This window comes from Lepidochelys olivacea (assembly GCF_965140295.1).
Source record: "Lepidochelys olivacea isolate rLepOli2 genome assembly, chromosome: 4".
In the NCBI taxonomy this organism is placed as follows: Eukaryota; Metazoa; Chordata; order Testudines; family Cheloniidae; genus Lepidochelys; species Lepidochelys olivacea.
In genome coordinates, this window is record NC_140414.1 from 58488572 (window position 1) to 58503261 (window position 14690).

General features: G+C 45.8%; 1 protein-coding gene across 2 annotated transcripts in view; it reads right to left on the minus strand.

Annotated features, from left to right (window-relative positions):
• TBC1D9 (TBC1 domain family member 9) overlaps positions 1-14690 on the minus strand; it is an 84974-nt gene that overhangs the window by 45881 nt on the left and 24403 nt on the right. For both annotated transcript variants that reach the window (XM_084625364.1, XM_084625365.1), the window contains exon 3: positions 404-522. In XM_084625364.1, the coding sequence (XP_084481490.1) occupies positions 404-522 (119 nt within the window). The remainder of the gene's footprint in view (positions 1-403; positions 523-14690) is intronic.

Genomic DNA, 14690 nt, shown 5'->3' on the forward strand with positions numbered 1-14690 from the left:
TCAGTAGCGTTAATAAACAAGTGTGTTTATTTTCAAATATTCATCACACATTTTTAAAATTTCAAAGCATGAGTGAATCACAGAAATTTTTTGGATCTAAACATTTGTTTCCAGCTAAACATTTGTTTCCTTTAATCTACTTTAGATGTTGAATTAAAACCAGAGGAGAGGATAGATGAAGTGGGGACTCCCACATATAAATTATTTTGATTACACTGATATAGATATTTATGCTCCAGCAAATTTCCCTAATCTAGATATGCACACAATATCATTTGGAATGTTGCTTTCCTTTCAAGGAACACAGTGGTGTATAGATCACTGCGTCAGATGCGATGAGACATTACAGTTCTATAGTCACATCTATAATCAACAACAATTTCTATGTACATATATATGCTACCTGTATTTTTCCTCTGACAAATGTGTTTATGTCATTTTCATTTTCAAAGATTGAAAGAGTTTGCAACAGATTCTGTTCAAGCCATTCCCAGTGTTCAGTGATTTCCTTCCTTGAACAACCTGCACAAAAGAACAAAGTAAATAATTCACCGATGTCTAAAATTTGTTCACCATGATTCCCAAAAACAAACAAGATTTAAAGCAAAATGAAAGAAGTAAAATGTTTCACACAATGAAACAAATGTCATAACCTCAGTAAATTGAAAAATTCTCCCCTAACCCCCAATTTCACTACTAATGATTGGTGGTAACTCCCAACATGAACCCACATGGGTTATTTTAAAACTTTTCTGTATCAGTACTTAGTTTAAATATCAATGAAGAATACTACATTAAAAATCCTAAACATAAGGACCTTAGTATATTTGTGGAATTGTAAATGACATGCTAATGAGATCTAATTACTGAAGGTGGTGGCTGCATTGTTAGGAGCACAAACCAAAAGATAACTGTACATTATACAAATAGTTCTTGACGGAGGTAAATCCTAATATAGGATACAGTTACCAAACTTCAAGATCAAAATCATGTTTGAAACAGGCAATCAGTGGAATTTGTCAATAGGTATCTCAGACCATAAAAGAAAGAAATTTTCAAAACTTCAGATGGAAGAATATCTTCATCAAAAGAATGTGAATTTTGACAGCACTCTAAAGGGAGGCACATCTTTTGTAACGATGTCACTTTTACAGTGAAAGCTGAGACAGACAATATCGGGCTTGGTTTCTAGGGAGCGGGGGGGAGTCAAACAAGATTTCTGCCATGGAGAAACACATACACGTACATTCTGTAAATGAATATAGGGCTAGAATGAAGGAACTTTTCATGGATCAGGCATTCAATAGGCAACATTTTACTTTGGTTTTCTCTGCTGTAAGCTTCCACTAAACACCACTTTTCCTTTATCTAGCTAGCACTGGTTTTGACTATTATACAATATTTTCAGAAATAGAGATGCTTGTGCTGTCAGAGATCTCTCTGTCCTGATATGGAAGGCAGGAATAAATCCATAAGTACTAGTTTTAGGCACCAAGACACCTGCACAGGAATGGCTGGATTTTTGTACAGACAACGGCTTAAACATCATGGGTAGCCTAACCTGCTACACCATGATAACACTCTGACATGAGCATGCTGTTCTCATGCCCTCCATCCACACTGGCTGTGATAAGCAATACAGCTATCTGGGCATAAATACAGAGATTCACAGCACCACAACTCACTGCACCACTCTATGCTCTTATTCACAGGTGTTGCAGGGCAACTTGTCTCCCCACTCTACGGATGATGAGTGAAAACGGCCTAAACCCTGGAAATTCTCATCCTGGCAGGACCCAAGATGCTATGGTGGTGTGCTGTTATATGCGAAAGGCATCAATCCTGCTCAGTCTAATAACAGACAGATGCTATTTTTTATGGAGGCAATGTTTCTTTTTTGTGCCTCTGAAGAAGCTGCTGCCGAGGGACAGTGGTGGGTATCTTCGGGTAGGCCTACACTGCAATGTAAACCCAGGGTTAGCAGACCATGAGTTGTTAGATCCTGGGTTTGTTAACATAGGATTTGAGCATCCACACTCGTTTGTAACCCCAGGTTAGGAATTGTTGAACCCTGATCCCACCCTGGGGCTCCAGTGTCTACACTGCATTATGTGGGTCTGAGTCCAACTACCCGTATCCCAGACTTCCTAGCACCCTCCCAAAATGTTGCTGCTCTAGCTTAGGGGTGGGCATACTTTTTGGCCCGAGGGCCACATCGGGGTATGAAACTGTACGGAGGGCTAGGTAGGGAAGGCTGTGCCTCCCCAAACAGCCTGTCCCCTGTCCCCTATCCGTCCCCTCCCACTTCCTGCCCCCCTCAAAATCCCCATCCCATCTAACCCCGCCCTGCTCCTTGTCCCCTGACTGCTCCCTCCTGGGACCCCACCCCCTATGTAACTCCTCGCCCATCCCCGCCCCATCCAACCGCCCCCTGCTCCCCGTCCCCCGAACGCCTCCCCCGAACCTCTGCCCCATCCAACCGCCCCCTTCTCCCTGTCTGCCCCCCCCAGCCCTGGCCCCCTTACCATGCTGCTCAGAGCGGCATGTCTGACCGCCACAGCGCCTGGCTGGAGCCAGACACGCTGCCACGCTGCCCTGCATGAGCAGGCAGCCCCGCAGCCCAGAGCATTGCCCGTGCAGCAGTGTGGCTGCAGGGGAGGGGAGACAGCAAGGGAGGGGCTGGGGGCTAGCCTCCGGGACCAGGAGCTCAGGGGCTGGGCAAGATGGTCCTGCGGGCCGGATGTGGCCCACGGCCCATAGTTTGCCCACCTCTGCTCTAGCTCATTGTTCGTGGTGCAGTGTGGGAAAGCTTAACTGTCCAGAGGACAAAGGATATCAGCCCATGGGATTATGGAATACTTTTGGCAAACTCCCAGAGCATGAGTCCACTGTGGCTGCATCTACACTGCATAGCATTAGAGCTTGAATCCTGGATCCTGGTTTACTTGGGCTCAGACTCTCCACCCCATGGGGTCCTGTGACCGATCCCTGGGTTACTGTGATTTGTTTGTAGATGGAGGTGGGGTTCATTTTGAGCCAGAGTTTGAATCCTGGGCTTACATTGCAGTCTACATAACCTTAGAGGCTGCTTTTGGCCCGTGCACGGTGAAGCCAATGGTTTACCAGCAGAAGCACAACAAAAGAAAGGGACAATGGGGTGTGGGACGGAGGCAGGGACCAAGCACATGTTGTCTCTCACGGAAAATCATGGTTTTCTGCTTCTGGATCTGAACCACAAGCACACTATGGTGTGACCACAATGAGACGGCAACATTGGATGACCAGCAGTGGGTCCAGAACTTTCGTATGAGGAAAGCCCCACTCCTGAAGCAGAGCACCCAGATGAGTGAGCCAATCATGCTCCAGAAGCACGTTGCTATTGCCCTGTGGAAGCTGGCAACCCCAGACTGTACTAGATTTGTTGTTAATCAGTTAGAGGGAAGCAAATCCACAGCTGCCGCAGTGGTCATAGAGGACTGCAAGGCAATTAATGCTGTGCTATCTTCCAGGTTGATAAAAATAGGAAATATTCCTAAAATAAGTGTGGGTTTTGAATGGATGGGCATGATGCCATGGCGTTCTAAAGGTTTGTTTTGTTTCAATGTGGCGAGCTGGTATGTGGTTCCCCTGCCCCCAACAGCACAGTCACTGATGGGAGGTCAATGCCACCTGTCATATTAGGTGACACAGCGCACCTTTCACTGCCGTGGTTGACAAAAACCTTATCCCGATGTGTGCCAACTGGACAAAAGGCAGTTCAACAACTCACTGAGCAAGTTCAGGATGGTAGTGCAATGTGCCACTGGCTTGCTGGCAGTGCTTACGGGCTCATGGTAGTCTGTTTAATGCTATACCCAGGAATCTCAATGGCCACTGGGAATATTTTAATACTTTCTAAAAATAACAATAATAAACTGCACTAGTGGGAGTGTGCCTTACCACGGAGAGTTATTTGGATGGTAGTGCCTTCAAGGAGTGTATTACAGCAAGTTACATTTTGCCCAGTCTGGCTACTGCAAAAGAGCCAGGTGAATGCATGCTGATACACAGGTTTCTTACTGAGCATTTTTCTGCTTTATCTAACAACGGATATGGGTAAAGACAGAGATCGCACAAGGAGGGTCGGACCAAGGACACCAGGCAGAGATATCTGAAGGTAGATCCTTATGGTCAGGGATCAGAGCACAGACAGATGGCAAGATTGCATACAGGAATACATTCCCAGAGGGCTTGGGGGAGGAGACTGGAGAACGATCATGTATTGATTCTTTGGACTGGCTGTGGCAGAATGTTTTCACTGCCATTATCTTAGGTTAGCAATACACAGCATAAATTAACTTGGGGGTTTGCCCTACATATCAGGGTACAGTGGCTGCCTTGCCACGTAGCACAGATAGAGGTGCGTGGATGTGTGAATGTCAGATGTGTTAAGGGGAAAACTATAGTTGAACCCAAGTTAGGTCCGCAATGAAGACAAGACCAAGATGAATCTTAAGCAGATATTTTCAGAACACAGGTTCTCAATGTGTGAACATTAATATCTATACCCAAAACCTCCTTCTAAGATTATGTTCATCCAACCAGGAGGGAACAGAATCAATACCCACATGACCTGGGTTTCCAATCACAGCTAATCAACAGCTCAAATTATAACTAGCAAATAGTTCATGAGCAGCTAATTGAATGTAACTACAGAATTCAAAAAGAAAAGGAGTACTTGTGGCACCTTAGAGACTAACCAATTTATTTGAGCATGAGCTTTCGTGAGCTACAGCTCACTTCATCCGATGAAGTGAGCTGTAGCTCACGAAAGCTCATGCTCAAATAAATTGGTTAGTCTCTAAGGTGCCACAAGTACTCCTTTTCTTTTTGCAAATACAGACTAACACGGCTGTTACTCTGAAACCTACAGAATTCAAGAAAGTCAAGCTGCTCATGAAGTGACAATTAGAAAGAGACTAACCAGAAGTAATTATTTGCTACCAATTACTTCAGTTTTAATATGAACATAGATTAAGGTTATAACAATATATTATAGCTGTGTTACAATATAAAAGCTTTTGTAGGTGATCTTGATGCAACCATGCACAAACCAATTATTTCCTAACCCGTCAATTATAAATGTGATGTGAATACTAACCCAGACCTCACTGACACAGTTTTAGTGAAAGCAATGGAATGAGATCATCTATGCAATTCCTAGGGAGTATGACAGATATGGTAATTTCCTGCAATAGCCTTGAAAAACCTTAAAAACCTTATTTATTATTGTAGGCCAGGATTGTATGTAGCAGGGAGATGTGACCAATGTAACATTCAAAAGACTACACTGAAAACGTGCCAGACAAGTATGGACTTTTGGGACAACGAGCGTTAAGTGGATTTCCTGGGGATTCCCTAGGGAGAGGGTAATGCAAATTACCCAACTCTTGTTACGCAAAACCCTACCCTTTTGAAACTATCCTCTGAAGAGAGGGTCTTGGTCTGCTAATTATCTGTTACTGAAGGCCAAGATCAAAGGCCTAAGTTGTATAAAGAAACAGCTGCTCTGCCCAGCCTGGGTTCTGGTTCTGAAACTGAGAGACAGTTATGAACTTGCAACCATGGGAAACCCAGTTGTGGGTTTTGAGGAACTGACACTTATGAGAGTTCGAGGCTGGAATCATTATGACCCAGTCTGGTAAGCTCTTTAGCATGCACCAAGGTTCTTCTATTGTTTTTTAAAAATTTTCCCAGTAATGCTTTCACTTCAAGAATAAAGGTGCTTGCTTATAAAGAATTGTATAGTAAATTTTAACTGTGGATAATTATGCAGTTCATAGCCTCTGGAGAGGAAGCAAAGTGCAGACACTAGTCTATTTACAGTCTGGCTTGCTGGGAATATAACTGTATAAAGCAGGGGACTGTGAAGCCTTGAAAACTCCTGCTTAGGATGGAGAGAGATTAAGGTCAGCAAAAAGCAGTGACAAACTGTGTAAGTTATGGACAAAAAACAGACCACCAGCAGCATGACTGCTCTTCTCCTACACTGCAATGAGGTACAGTTTGGCCACACCATCATAAGGGCTCTGCACTTCTTTTCTAAGGGCTTGTCTACATGGCATAGCAATACGCACCACAACGGCATGAATTCTAATGCACACTGTGTTGTGCACTAACTGACCCATGTAGACCCTGCTGGGAAGAACTAAAAGTTCCCTAGCATGCGTTAACATGCACTAGGGAACTTTTAGTGCATGCCAGCAGGGTCTACTTGAGCCAGTTAGCACAACAAGTTGGTGTGCATTAGAATTCACATGCCTTTGGTGTGTATTGTGTAGACTAGTCCAAAGTCATCTATTTCTCATTTGTGGCTCATCAAATTTCAGGTTATTTTCATCGCTTCTGTAGAGAGTTTCCTATCAAGTCCTCATCTCACACACCCCTCCATCTCATTTTTACATTACTTTGTTGCCAATATCTCATGCTTTACTCCTCAAAACATTAACTGGTCTGCCACAACTCTGTATGAGAAATGAAAGCAAAATAAACAGCAACTCCACCAACCTCAATAACCATTTCAATATAATTATGGGCATTAGAAAAATGTGAGTCAATTAAGAGTTCTCAGATAGGTCTCTGCAAGTAGTGTAAGAGAAACAAATGAAAAACAAACATTCTCATGAAAGTGCCACCTGGCAGTAAACTCAAACACGGGCAGACGAGGTCATAAAAGAGACACTATCCTAATCTCGTAGCCCAAATTGTTTACCTAGTGAGATGGATCAGTTAATCCACCCACAATTCGCATTTAATGTTGAATAGAATATTTGATGTTGGGCAGAATTAATGAGCAGGATGTGCTAACAACACACCTTTTATCATAGTCTAGATCAGTGATTTTCAAACTGCGGGTCGTGACCCAGTACTGGGTCATGCAATGGGTTGCGGTGGCTCTCGTCAGCACCGCCGACCGGATCATTAAAAGTCCTGTTGGTGGTGCTGTCCGGCTAAGGCAGGCTAGTTCCTGCCTGTTCTGGCACTGCGCTGCTCCCTGGAAGCAGCCAGCAGCAGGTTCGGCTCCTAGGCAGGGAGGCCACGGGGCTGGCCAGCGGGAGCTGCGGGGGGAGGAGCGGTGCCTGTGGGCAAGAGCCACGTGGAGCCGCTTGTGCACCTCTGGCTAGGAGCCAGACCTGCTGCTGGCTGCTTCCAGGAAGCAGCATAGTCCGTGGGGACAGGAGAGGCAGGAAGCCTGCCTTAGCAACCCCACTGCGCCGCTGATTGGGAGCCGCCAGAGGTAAGTCCCAACCCTGCGCCACAATCCCCTGCCCTAGCCCGGAGCCCCTTCCTGCACCCTAAACCCCTCATCCCTTCTCCACCCCAGAGCTTGCACCCAAAGCCCGGACCCCTCTAGCACCCCAGCCCCCTGCCACAGTCCTGAGCTTCCCCCCCAACCCAGAGCCCCCTCCTGCACCCCAAACCCATCATCCCTGGCCCCACCCCACAGCCCTCACCCCAAACCTCTGCCCCGAACCTTAGTCCCTCGCCCGCCCCAAACCCCTCATCCTCAGCTCTGTTGGATTACAGACATCAACAATTTTCTTCAGCTAGGTCACCGGAAAAAAAAGTTTGAAAACCACTGGTCTGGAACAGAGCTCTCCAACCGTTTTACTTACAAGATCACTTTTTGAATTTAAGTGCAACCCAGGACCAACCCCGCCCCCTTCCCAAAGCCCCGCCCCACTCACTCCATCCCCCCTCCCTCCGTCGCTTGCTCTCCCCCACCCTCACTCACTTTCACCAGGCTGGGGCAGAGGGTTGGGGTTCGGGAGGGGGTGCGGGCGCTGGGCTGGGGCCGAGGGGTTTGGAGTGTGGGAGGGGGATCCGGACTGAGCCTGGGGCAGGGGTGCAAGCTCTGGGAGGGAGTTTGGGTGCAGAACGGGGCTCCAGACTGGCGTAGAGTATAGGGGTTCTGGCTCTGGGGGGGGGGGTCAGGGCAGGGGGCTTGGGGTGCAGGAGAGGGTATGGGGTAGTGGCTCTGGGAGGGGGCTCAGGATGGGGGTTGGGGTGCAGGCTCCTGCCAGATGGCACTTCCCTCAGGCGGATCCTGGTCAGCGGCACAGCGGAGCTAAGGCAGGCTCCCTGCGTGCCCCGGCCCCACGCCACTCCCAGAAGCGGCCAACACGCCCCTGCGGCACCTGGCGGGGTGGGGGCAACACGTGGCTCTGCACGCTGCTCCTGCCTGCAAGCACTGCCCCCACAGCTCCCATTGGCTGCAGTTCCCTGTTCCTGGCCAGTGGGAGCTGCAGGGGCGGTGCTTGCAGGCAGGAGCAGCATGCAGAGACCTCTGCCTCTCTGCCAAGGGGGCATGCTGACTGCTTCGGGGAGCGGCGTGGGGCTGGGACAGGCAGGGAGCCTGCCTTAGTCCTGCTGCGCTGCCGAACTTTTAGTGGCTGGAGATCACGATGGACTTGCAGAGGCTCCAGGATCGACCAGTTGATCATGATCTACAGGTTGGTGATCACTGGTCTAGAAAAACTTATTCTACCCTGTCTACACTTGGTTTTAAAACATATTAGCTACCACATATTAAAACCATGACTTTTCGTGCCATGGACAAGCTTTGGACCAGCTTAGCACATTTTAAAGTATGCACTGTCTTATATACACTAGACTTAAAAGGTAACACACTCCAACACACCTTTAAATTCTACTCAAGACTAACATTTAAAATTAAATCAGGTCAACTTTTTATATAGCATAAGGCAACAGGGAAGAGAGAGGATGTTAGAAGATAAAGGGGACAATAGCTACTATGCATAGAGCAGAGACTATCAATCACATTTCCCCTCCCCAAGGTGGTACACTTGATCACACATTACATGGCTGAAATGTGGATATAATCTCTGCCAGTATGCTTGATATGCTAATGAATTCTGTCATATCTTCAACATCAGAACTGTTTGCGAAGTATGACGGACTGGGATATAAGAGGAAGTGTGAGGACAAATGGAAGAACTGTACACTTGAAAACAAAAAGGGACATTTCCATATGTCTGTAAATACTGCAAAAAGAAAAAAAGGGGGGAAAAAAAAGCAGCTGTCTGCAGCAGAGAGTCTCAGAACCCAGGTCTACGGATTCGGGCTCATGCTATGGCGCTAATATCATCAACGTAGCTGTTCCTGCCCAGGCTGGAGCTTGGGCAGGGAACATTTACACTATTATTTTTAGCACCGGAGAGTAAGCCTGAGTCTGTATACCACGGCTCTGAGACTTGGTGCCATGGCTTTTTTGTTTTGTTTTTGAAGTGCAGACATACTCTGTAACAGTTTGAGAGTTTTCATGCATGAGGAAATTAATCAGGAGAACTATACCAGCATAATTATATAAATTAAGTTACATGGACATAACTCCCCATGTGAGCACTCCCATTCTGGAATTAACACACTTTAAGCTTCTCTAGCAAAATTACCAATAACATCTGTTCTGAGCCTGTTCAACAGAGAGGACTCTGACCCTCACAGTCAGTGTCAGATTAGAAACAGTGATTTTACATAAAGTTGCATTATATGAATCCATGTTAACAAGCCCCCATTACAGAGCTAAACAGCTTCAAACATAACCAACTAGCATGCGATTGTAGACAAGATCATTGGGTTTCTTCTCACCTGTGAAAACGTTATGCTGCTGAATAAGTAAGCCAGGAACCAAACATGTGATTTCCACAGCTCTGTAAAACTATTCATGGGAGCCAACGATTAATGCATTATGGAAGGCAAATGAGGCTGTAATGAGTTTCAGTAAAAATGGGAGAGTGCAAGTGCCAAATAATGAGTGGCACACTTGTAAGAGAACAGTAAAGAACAACTGTGAAATGAGAGATGGAGTTACACAGCTAAACACTGCAAAATCCTTTGTACCACGTGTGACGGGGTCGGTCACAGAGACCCTCTTGGGACTCTCACCTGATGTGCTAAGACTACCTCTGACCCCATTTTCTCTGCCAGTTTGGGCCTTCAGAACCCTGCCTTGTTGAGCCAGATATGCTAATCTGCTGCAACACAGACCCAGGGTCTGAACCACGCCCCCAAAGCTGCAGACTTAACTGACAACGGCATAGCACCCAGACACCCAATGGGATTCAAACCCTAAATAAATCAGTTTTATTCTGTATAAAGCTTATACAGGGTAAACTCAAACTGTCCATCCTCTATAATACTGATAGAGAGATATGCACAGCTGTTTGTTCCCCCAGGTATTACTTACTTACTCTGGGTTAATTAATAAGCAAAAGTGATTTTATTAAGTATAAAAAGAAGGATGTAAGTGGTTCCAAGTAACAACAGACAGAACGAAGTAAGTTATTACCAGGCAAAATAAAACAAAACAAAGTCTAAGCCTAATACATTAAGAAACTGACTACAGATAAAATCTCACCCTCAGAGACGTTCAAATAAACTTCTTTCACAGACTGGACTCCTTCCTTCCAGGAGACTTGACCCCCAGTCTTCCCTTAAAACCTGATCCACAGGTGAGGGGTCTGGCATTTCAGATGCAGATTCTTCATCCTCCTCCTGGGGAAAAGCCTCCCTACAAAAGGTGGGCAGACCCTCCTGTCCCCCCCTCACCTTCCATCTGGACTTCCCTCTCTGGGCTCCCCTCTGAGGCAGACACTTCCGTGTCCCCCAAAAGGGAAGGTGACCCTGGTCCAGCTGTGGGCTCACAGCTACCAGCTATGACAAACCCTTCACTGGTCAGCAAAATCCTCCCCCCCGCCCACCACTTCACTCAGGTTGGGCTTGCTTCCAGCTACAGAGTCCTTGGGGGTCTGTTCCCACTGTAGTCATTGGGACCCCAACTTTCATCTCCAGGATACATGTCTCTGTGCACCTCAGGGCAAGACTTGTCCCCTGCTGACCTAGATTCATAGATACTAAGGTCAGAAGGGACCATTATGATCATCTAGTCCGACCTCCTGCACAACGCAGGCCACAGAATCTCACCCACCCACTCCTGCAAAAAAACCTCTCACCTATGTCTGAGCTACTGAAGTCCTCAAATCGTGGTTTAAAGACTTCAAGGAGCAGAGAATCCTCCAGCAAGTGACCCGTGCCCCAAGCTACATAGGAAGGCCTCTTCCAATCTGCCCTGGAGGAAAATTCCTTCCCGACCCCAAATATGGCGACCTGCAACTTCCTGGCAGTCACCAACTGGGACAGCCTCCCTGTTACAAGGTGGAACTTTCCCCTCCCCCAGGGAGATGATTATAGGACAGGAGCTGGCTTTATCCAGCCCTTCCCGCAGGGATCTGCCTTGAGCCTCTGGGCTACAGGAACTGGTTACGACCATCCCTGCTCCCAAAGCTGCATTTTTCACTGCTCCAGAGGAATTAAAGAGACACTCCCCTACTCCCCCCTGCAGCCCATGCAACTTCAGCCTCCCCACTGGGGCTTTTAGCACAAGATTCCTTCTTGCTGCTAACAAACCCTGGGACAGATTCTGCCACATCAAGGAAATCATTCCCTAGTAGAAACAGTACAAAATTGTGTGCCACTGCTGCAACAGTCAGCTCAGCTTGCAAATCACCAGTTTCCATGTGTACCTTAGCTAAAGGCGCAAGGACTTCGTAACCTCCCACCGATTCTAATTCTGCCATTTTCGTTGGTAACAAATCCTTCTCATGGATTAGGTCCCTCCTGACTACAGAAATTTTTGCACCAGTGTCTCTCCATCCTTGGAGCAGTTTGCCATTAAGTTTAACAGCATGCATATGCTCACTGCTTGGTTGTGTAGAAGCAACCTTTACAAATCCTGTGTGGAAAGAGGCAGCAGCCTGGGATACCCCCTGTGCTCTGAGAAGCAGCAGCTTCATGTGTTACCTGCTCTCTGTTCCCACTCAGCCAAGGACATTTATTCCTCAGGTGCTCAGTGGACTTACAATGGTAGCACCTTCTGGGCTCCTCTGCTTGTACAGGAGACTTGGGACGAGTAACAGGGGCATGGGGAGATGAACGCCCAGCCTCCTTTACCCAGGGGTAAAATGGTGATTCTGCTTTCCACCAACCTTGTACCCCTTTGCCAGTGGTTTGTATTTAATTGCAGCTTGTGACTGCTCATAAGAGTCCGCAAACTCAGCTAATTCCCCCACTGCATCCACCTTTTTGTCCCACAAATACTGTTTTACATCATCACTGCAATATTCAGGAACTGTTCCTGAGTAATTAAATTACACATTTCTTCCAAGCTTGTAACGCCTTTTCCCCTCACCCACTTGTCTAACAAATCTTTCATTTCATTTACATAAGCCACATTACTCAATCCAGATCCCCTCTTAACACTCCTGAATTTAACCCTGTAGGTTTCAGGTGTAATCTGAAACTGTTTCAAAACCAGTTCCTTAAATTTACCAGAGTTTGAAGCATCATCAATAGGCATCTTATTGAATATGTCCAGAGCTCTCCCTGTCAATTTGCAACTAAAGTGGTCATTTTTTGATCTTCAGGAATCATATGGAGAGTGCACAGTTTCTCAAAGATGATGAAATAATCGGCAATATCACTGGATTCAGTATACTGCGGACATAACTGCTCCCATTTGTGGATTTTTGGGAAGCGGAGCCAACTGTTGAAGGGTTTTGTCTCTTCCACTCCATTACAGTCAGTTCATGCTTCTGGGTCTCAATCTGGGCCTGTATCTCTCTGTCTTTTAACTCCAAGGCTCTTTTGTGATCAGTTTCCTCCCTGGCTGCCTCTGCCTCCATAGCCCTTGTGTGTGCAGTCTCCTCCCTGGCTGCCTCTGCTTCTTTGAGCCTCATTTGAAACTTGCAGTCCTTTACCTTCTCCTCTACTTCCAGTCTCGCAAACTCTAGTTTTGTAGCTGCCTCACTGGTAGTCATTTTCCTGCTTTCTTGTGCTTATTTCCCTCACCCGAAATAAACAAAGAAAATAACAAACCAGTAACCACTTTGTCTGTTCTCTAGCCACCACACTCAAAACTCACTTAAAATCACTACTAGTGTCTCAAATCAATCATCTGTGCACAGATCCTGCTCAACTACACCACTGTGACAGATTCAGTCACAGAGACCCCCTTGGAACTGTCACCTAATGTGCTGAGTCAGGGTTTCTCTGCCAGTTTGGGCCTTCAGAACCCTGCCTTTCGAGCCAGACACGCAAGCCTGCTGCTCGGTCCAGACTAGAAAGAAGTTTTGTCTGTGAAAGAAGCTTATTGGGACATCTCTGAGGGTGAGATTTACCCTTATTCAGTTTCCTACTGTATTAGGCTTAGACTTGCGTGTTTTGTTTTATTTTGCTTGGAAACTTACTTTGTTCTGTCTGTTATTACTTGGAACCACTTACATCCTTCTTTTTATACTTAATAACATCACTTTTGCTTATTAATTAACCCAGAGTAAATAATTAATACCTGGGGAAGCAAACAGCTGTGCATCTCTCTCTATCAGTGTTATAGAGGGCGGACAATTTATGAGTTTACCCTGTATAAGCTTTATATAGAGTAAAACAGACTCATTTGGGGTTTGGATCCCACTGGGAGCTGGGTGTCTGGGGTGCTAGAGACAGGAGCATTTCTTAAACTGTTTTCAGTTAAGTCTTTAGATTTGGGGGCATGGTTCGGACTCTGGGTCTGTGTTGCAGCAGGCTTGTGTGTCTGGCTCAACAAGGCAGGGTTCTGAAGCCCAAACTGGCAGAGAAAATGTGCTGAGACTACCTCTGAGCCCATCAAGTGAGAGTTCCAAGGGGGTCTCTGTGACCGAACTTGTCACACCATGTAGAACAGTGAAAACTTTGAAGAGGTTAAAAAAGAATCACTTTCTTCTCAAATGGTCACAGAAAGACACAAAATAATCATAGTGCAGTGTTCTCAGAAGATACACAGATGGCCAATTTCAATGCAGCACAGATGAAGCATCTGCACTCAGGAAGATAGATTTTACTTCTCTTTATAGGCCATACTATTCTCTTTAAGCGGTCAGACTTGAGCTACTACAGTCATTTAACAAAAACAACTTATAATCAGTTAGACATACAAAACCTAAAACTAGCTGAAACTCAAGAAGCAATCAATAAAAGAAACTAAGGCCAGTGGGTACATATTCTAATATCTTCATTGTTAAAACTTGTTAAATTTTTCTAACTAGGAATACAAATTCTAAGGATTCAAAATAAAGTAAGAGTATTTCTTAATCCAATTAAAAATGTGAATTAAGTAACATCTATAGAAGCAACTGGAAAACCAGTTCTTTTTCTTAATGTGTGAGCAGTGTTATGGTCTTTGAAGAAGTGCTGTACTCTTGTTAGTTTTGTGATTTAGGTTCTTGTGGGGAGGGGGAACACATAAGAAGCAGGAGAGCATGCTCTCCGCCTCAATCTCTCCTTTTAGGGAGAATGTTGGGGACAACTTTGGTTCCTGGGAACTAGGCATTAGTGTTCAAGCTGAGAAAAGAGGGGCTTCATTTGTATGGTGTTTGTGACCACTTATGTTCAAGGAGCAGTAGATAGAGTAAACAAACATGTTACACTAAGAAAATTCCCTTCCTCCACATCACTGGTTTCTCCTCCCACTGGAAAGCAACCTGCATGGCCCTGCCATCTGCTACACCATGATGGAGGAGGGGACAGTAAAACAGCAAGTTAAATGAGAATTCCAAAAAGTCTTTAGTAATAAATGCAGCCATTTTTATAAAAGGCAA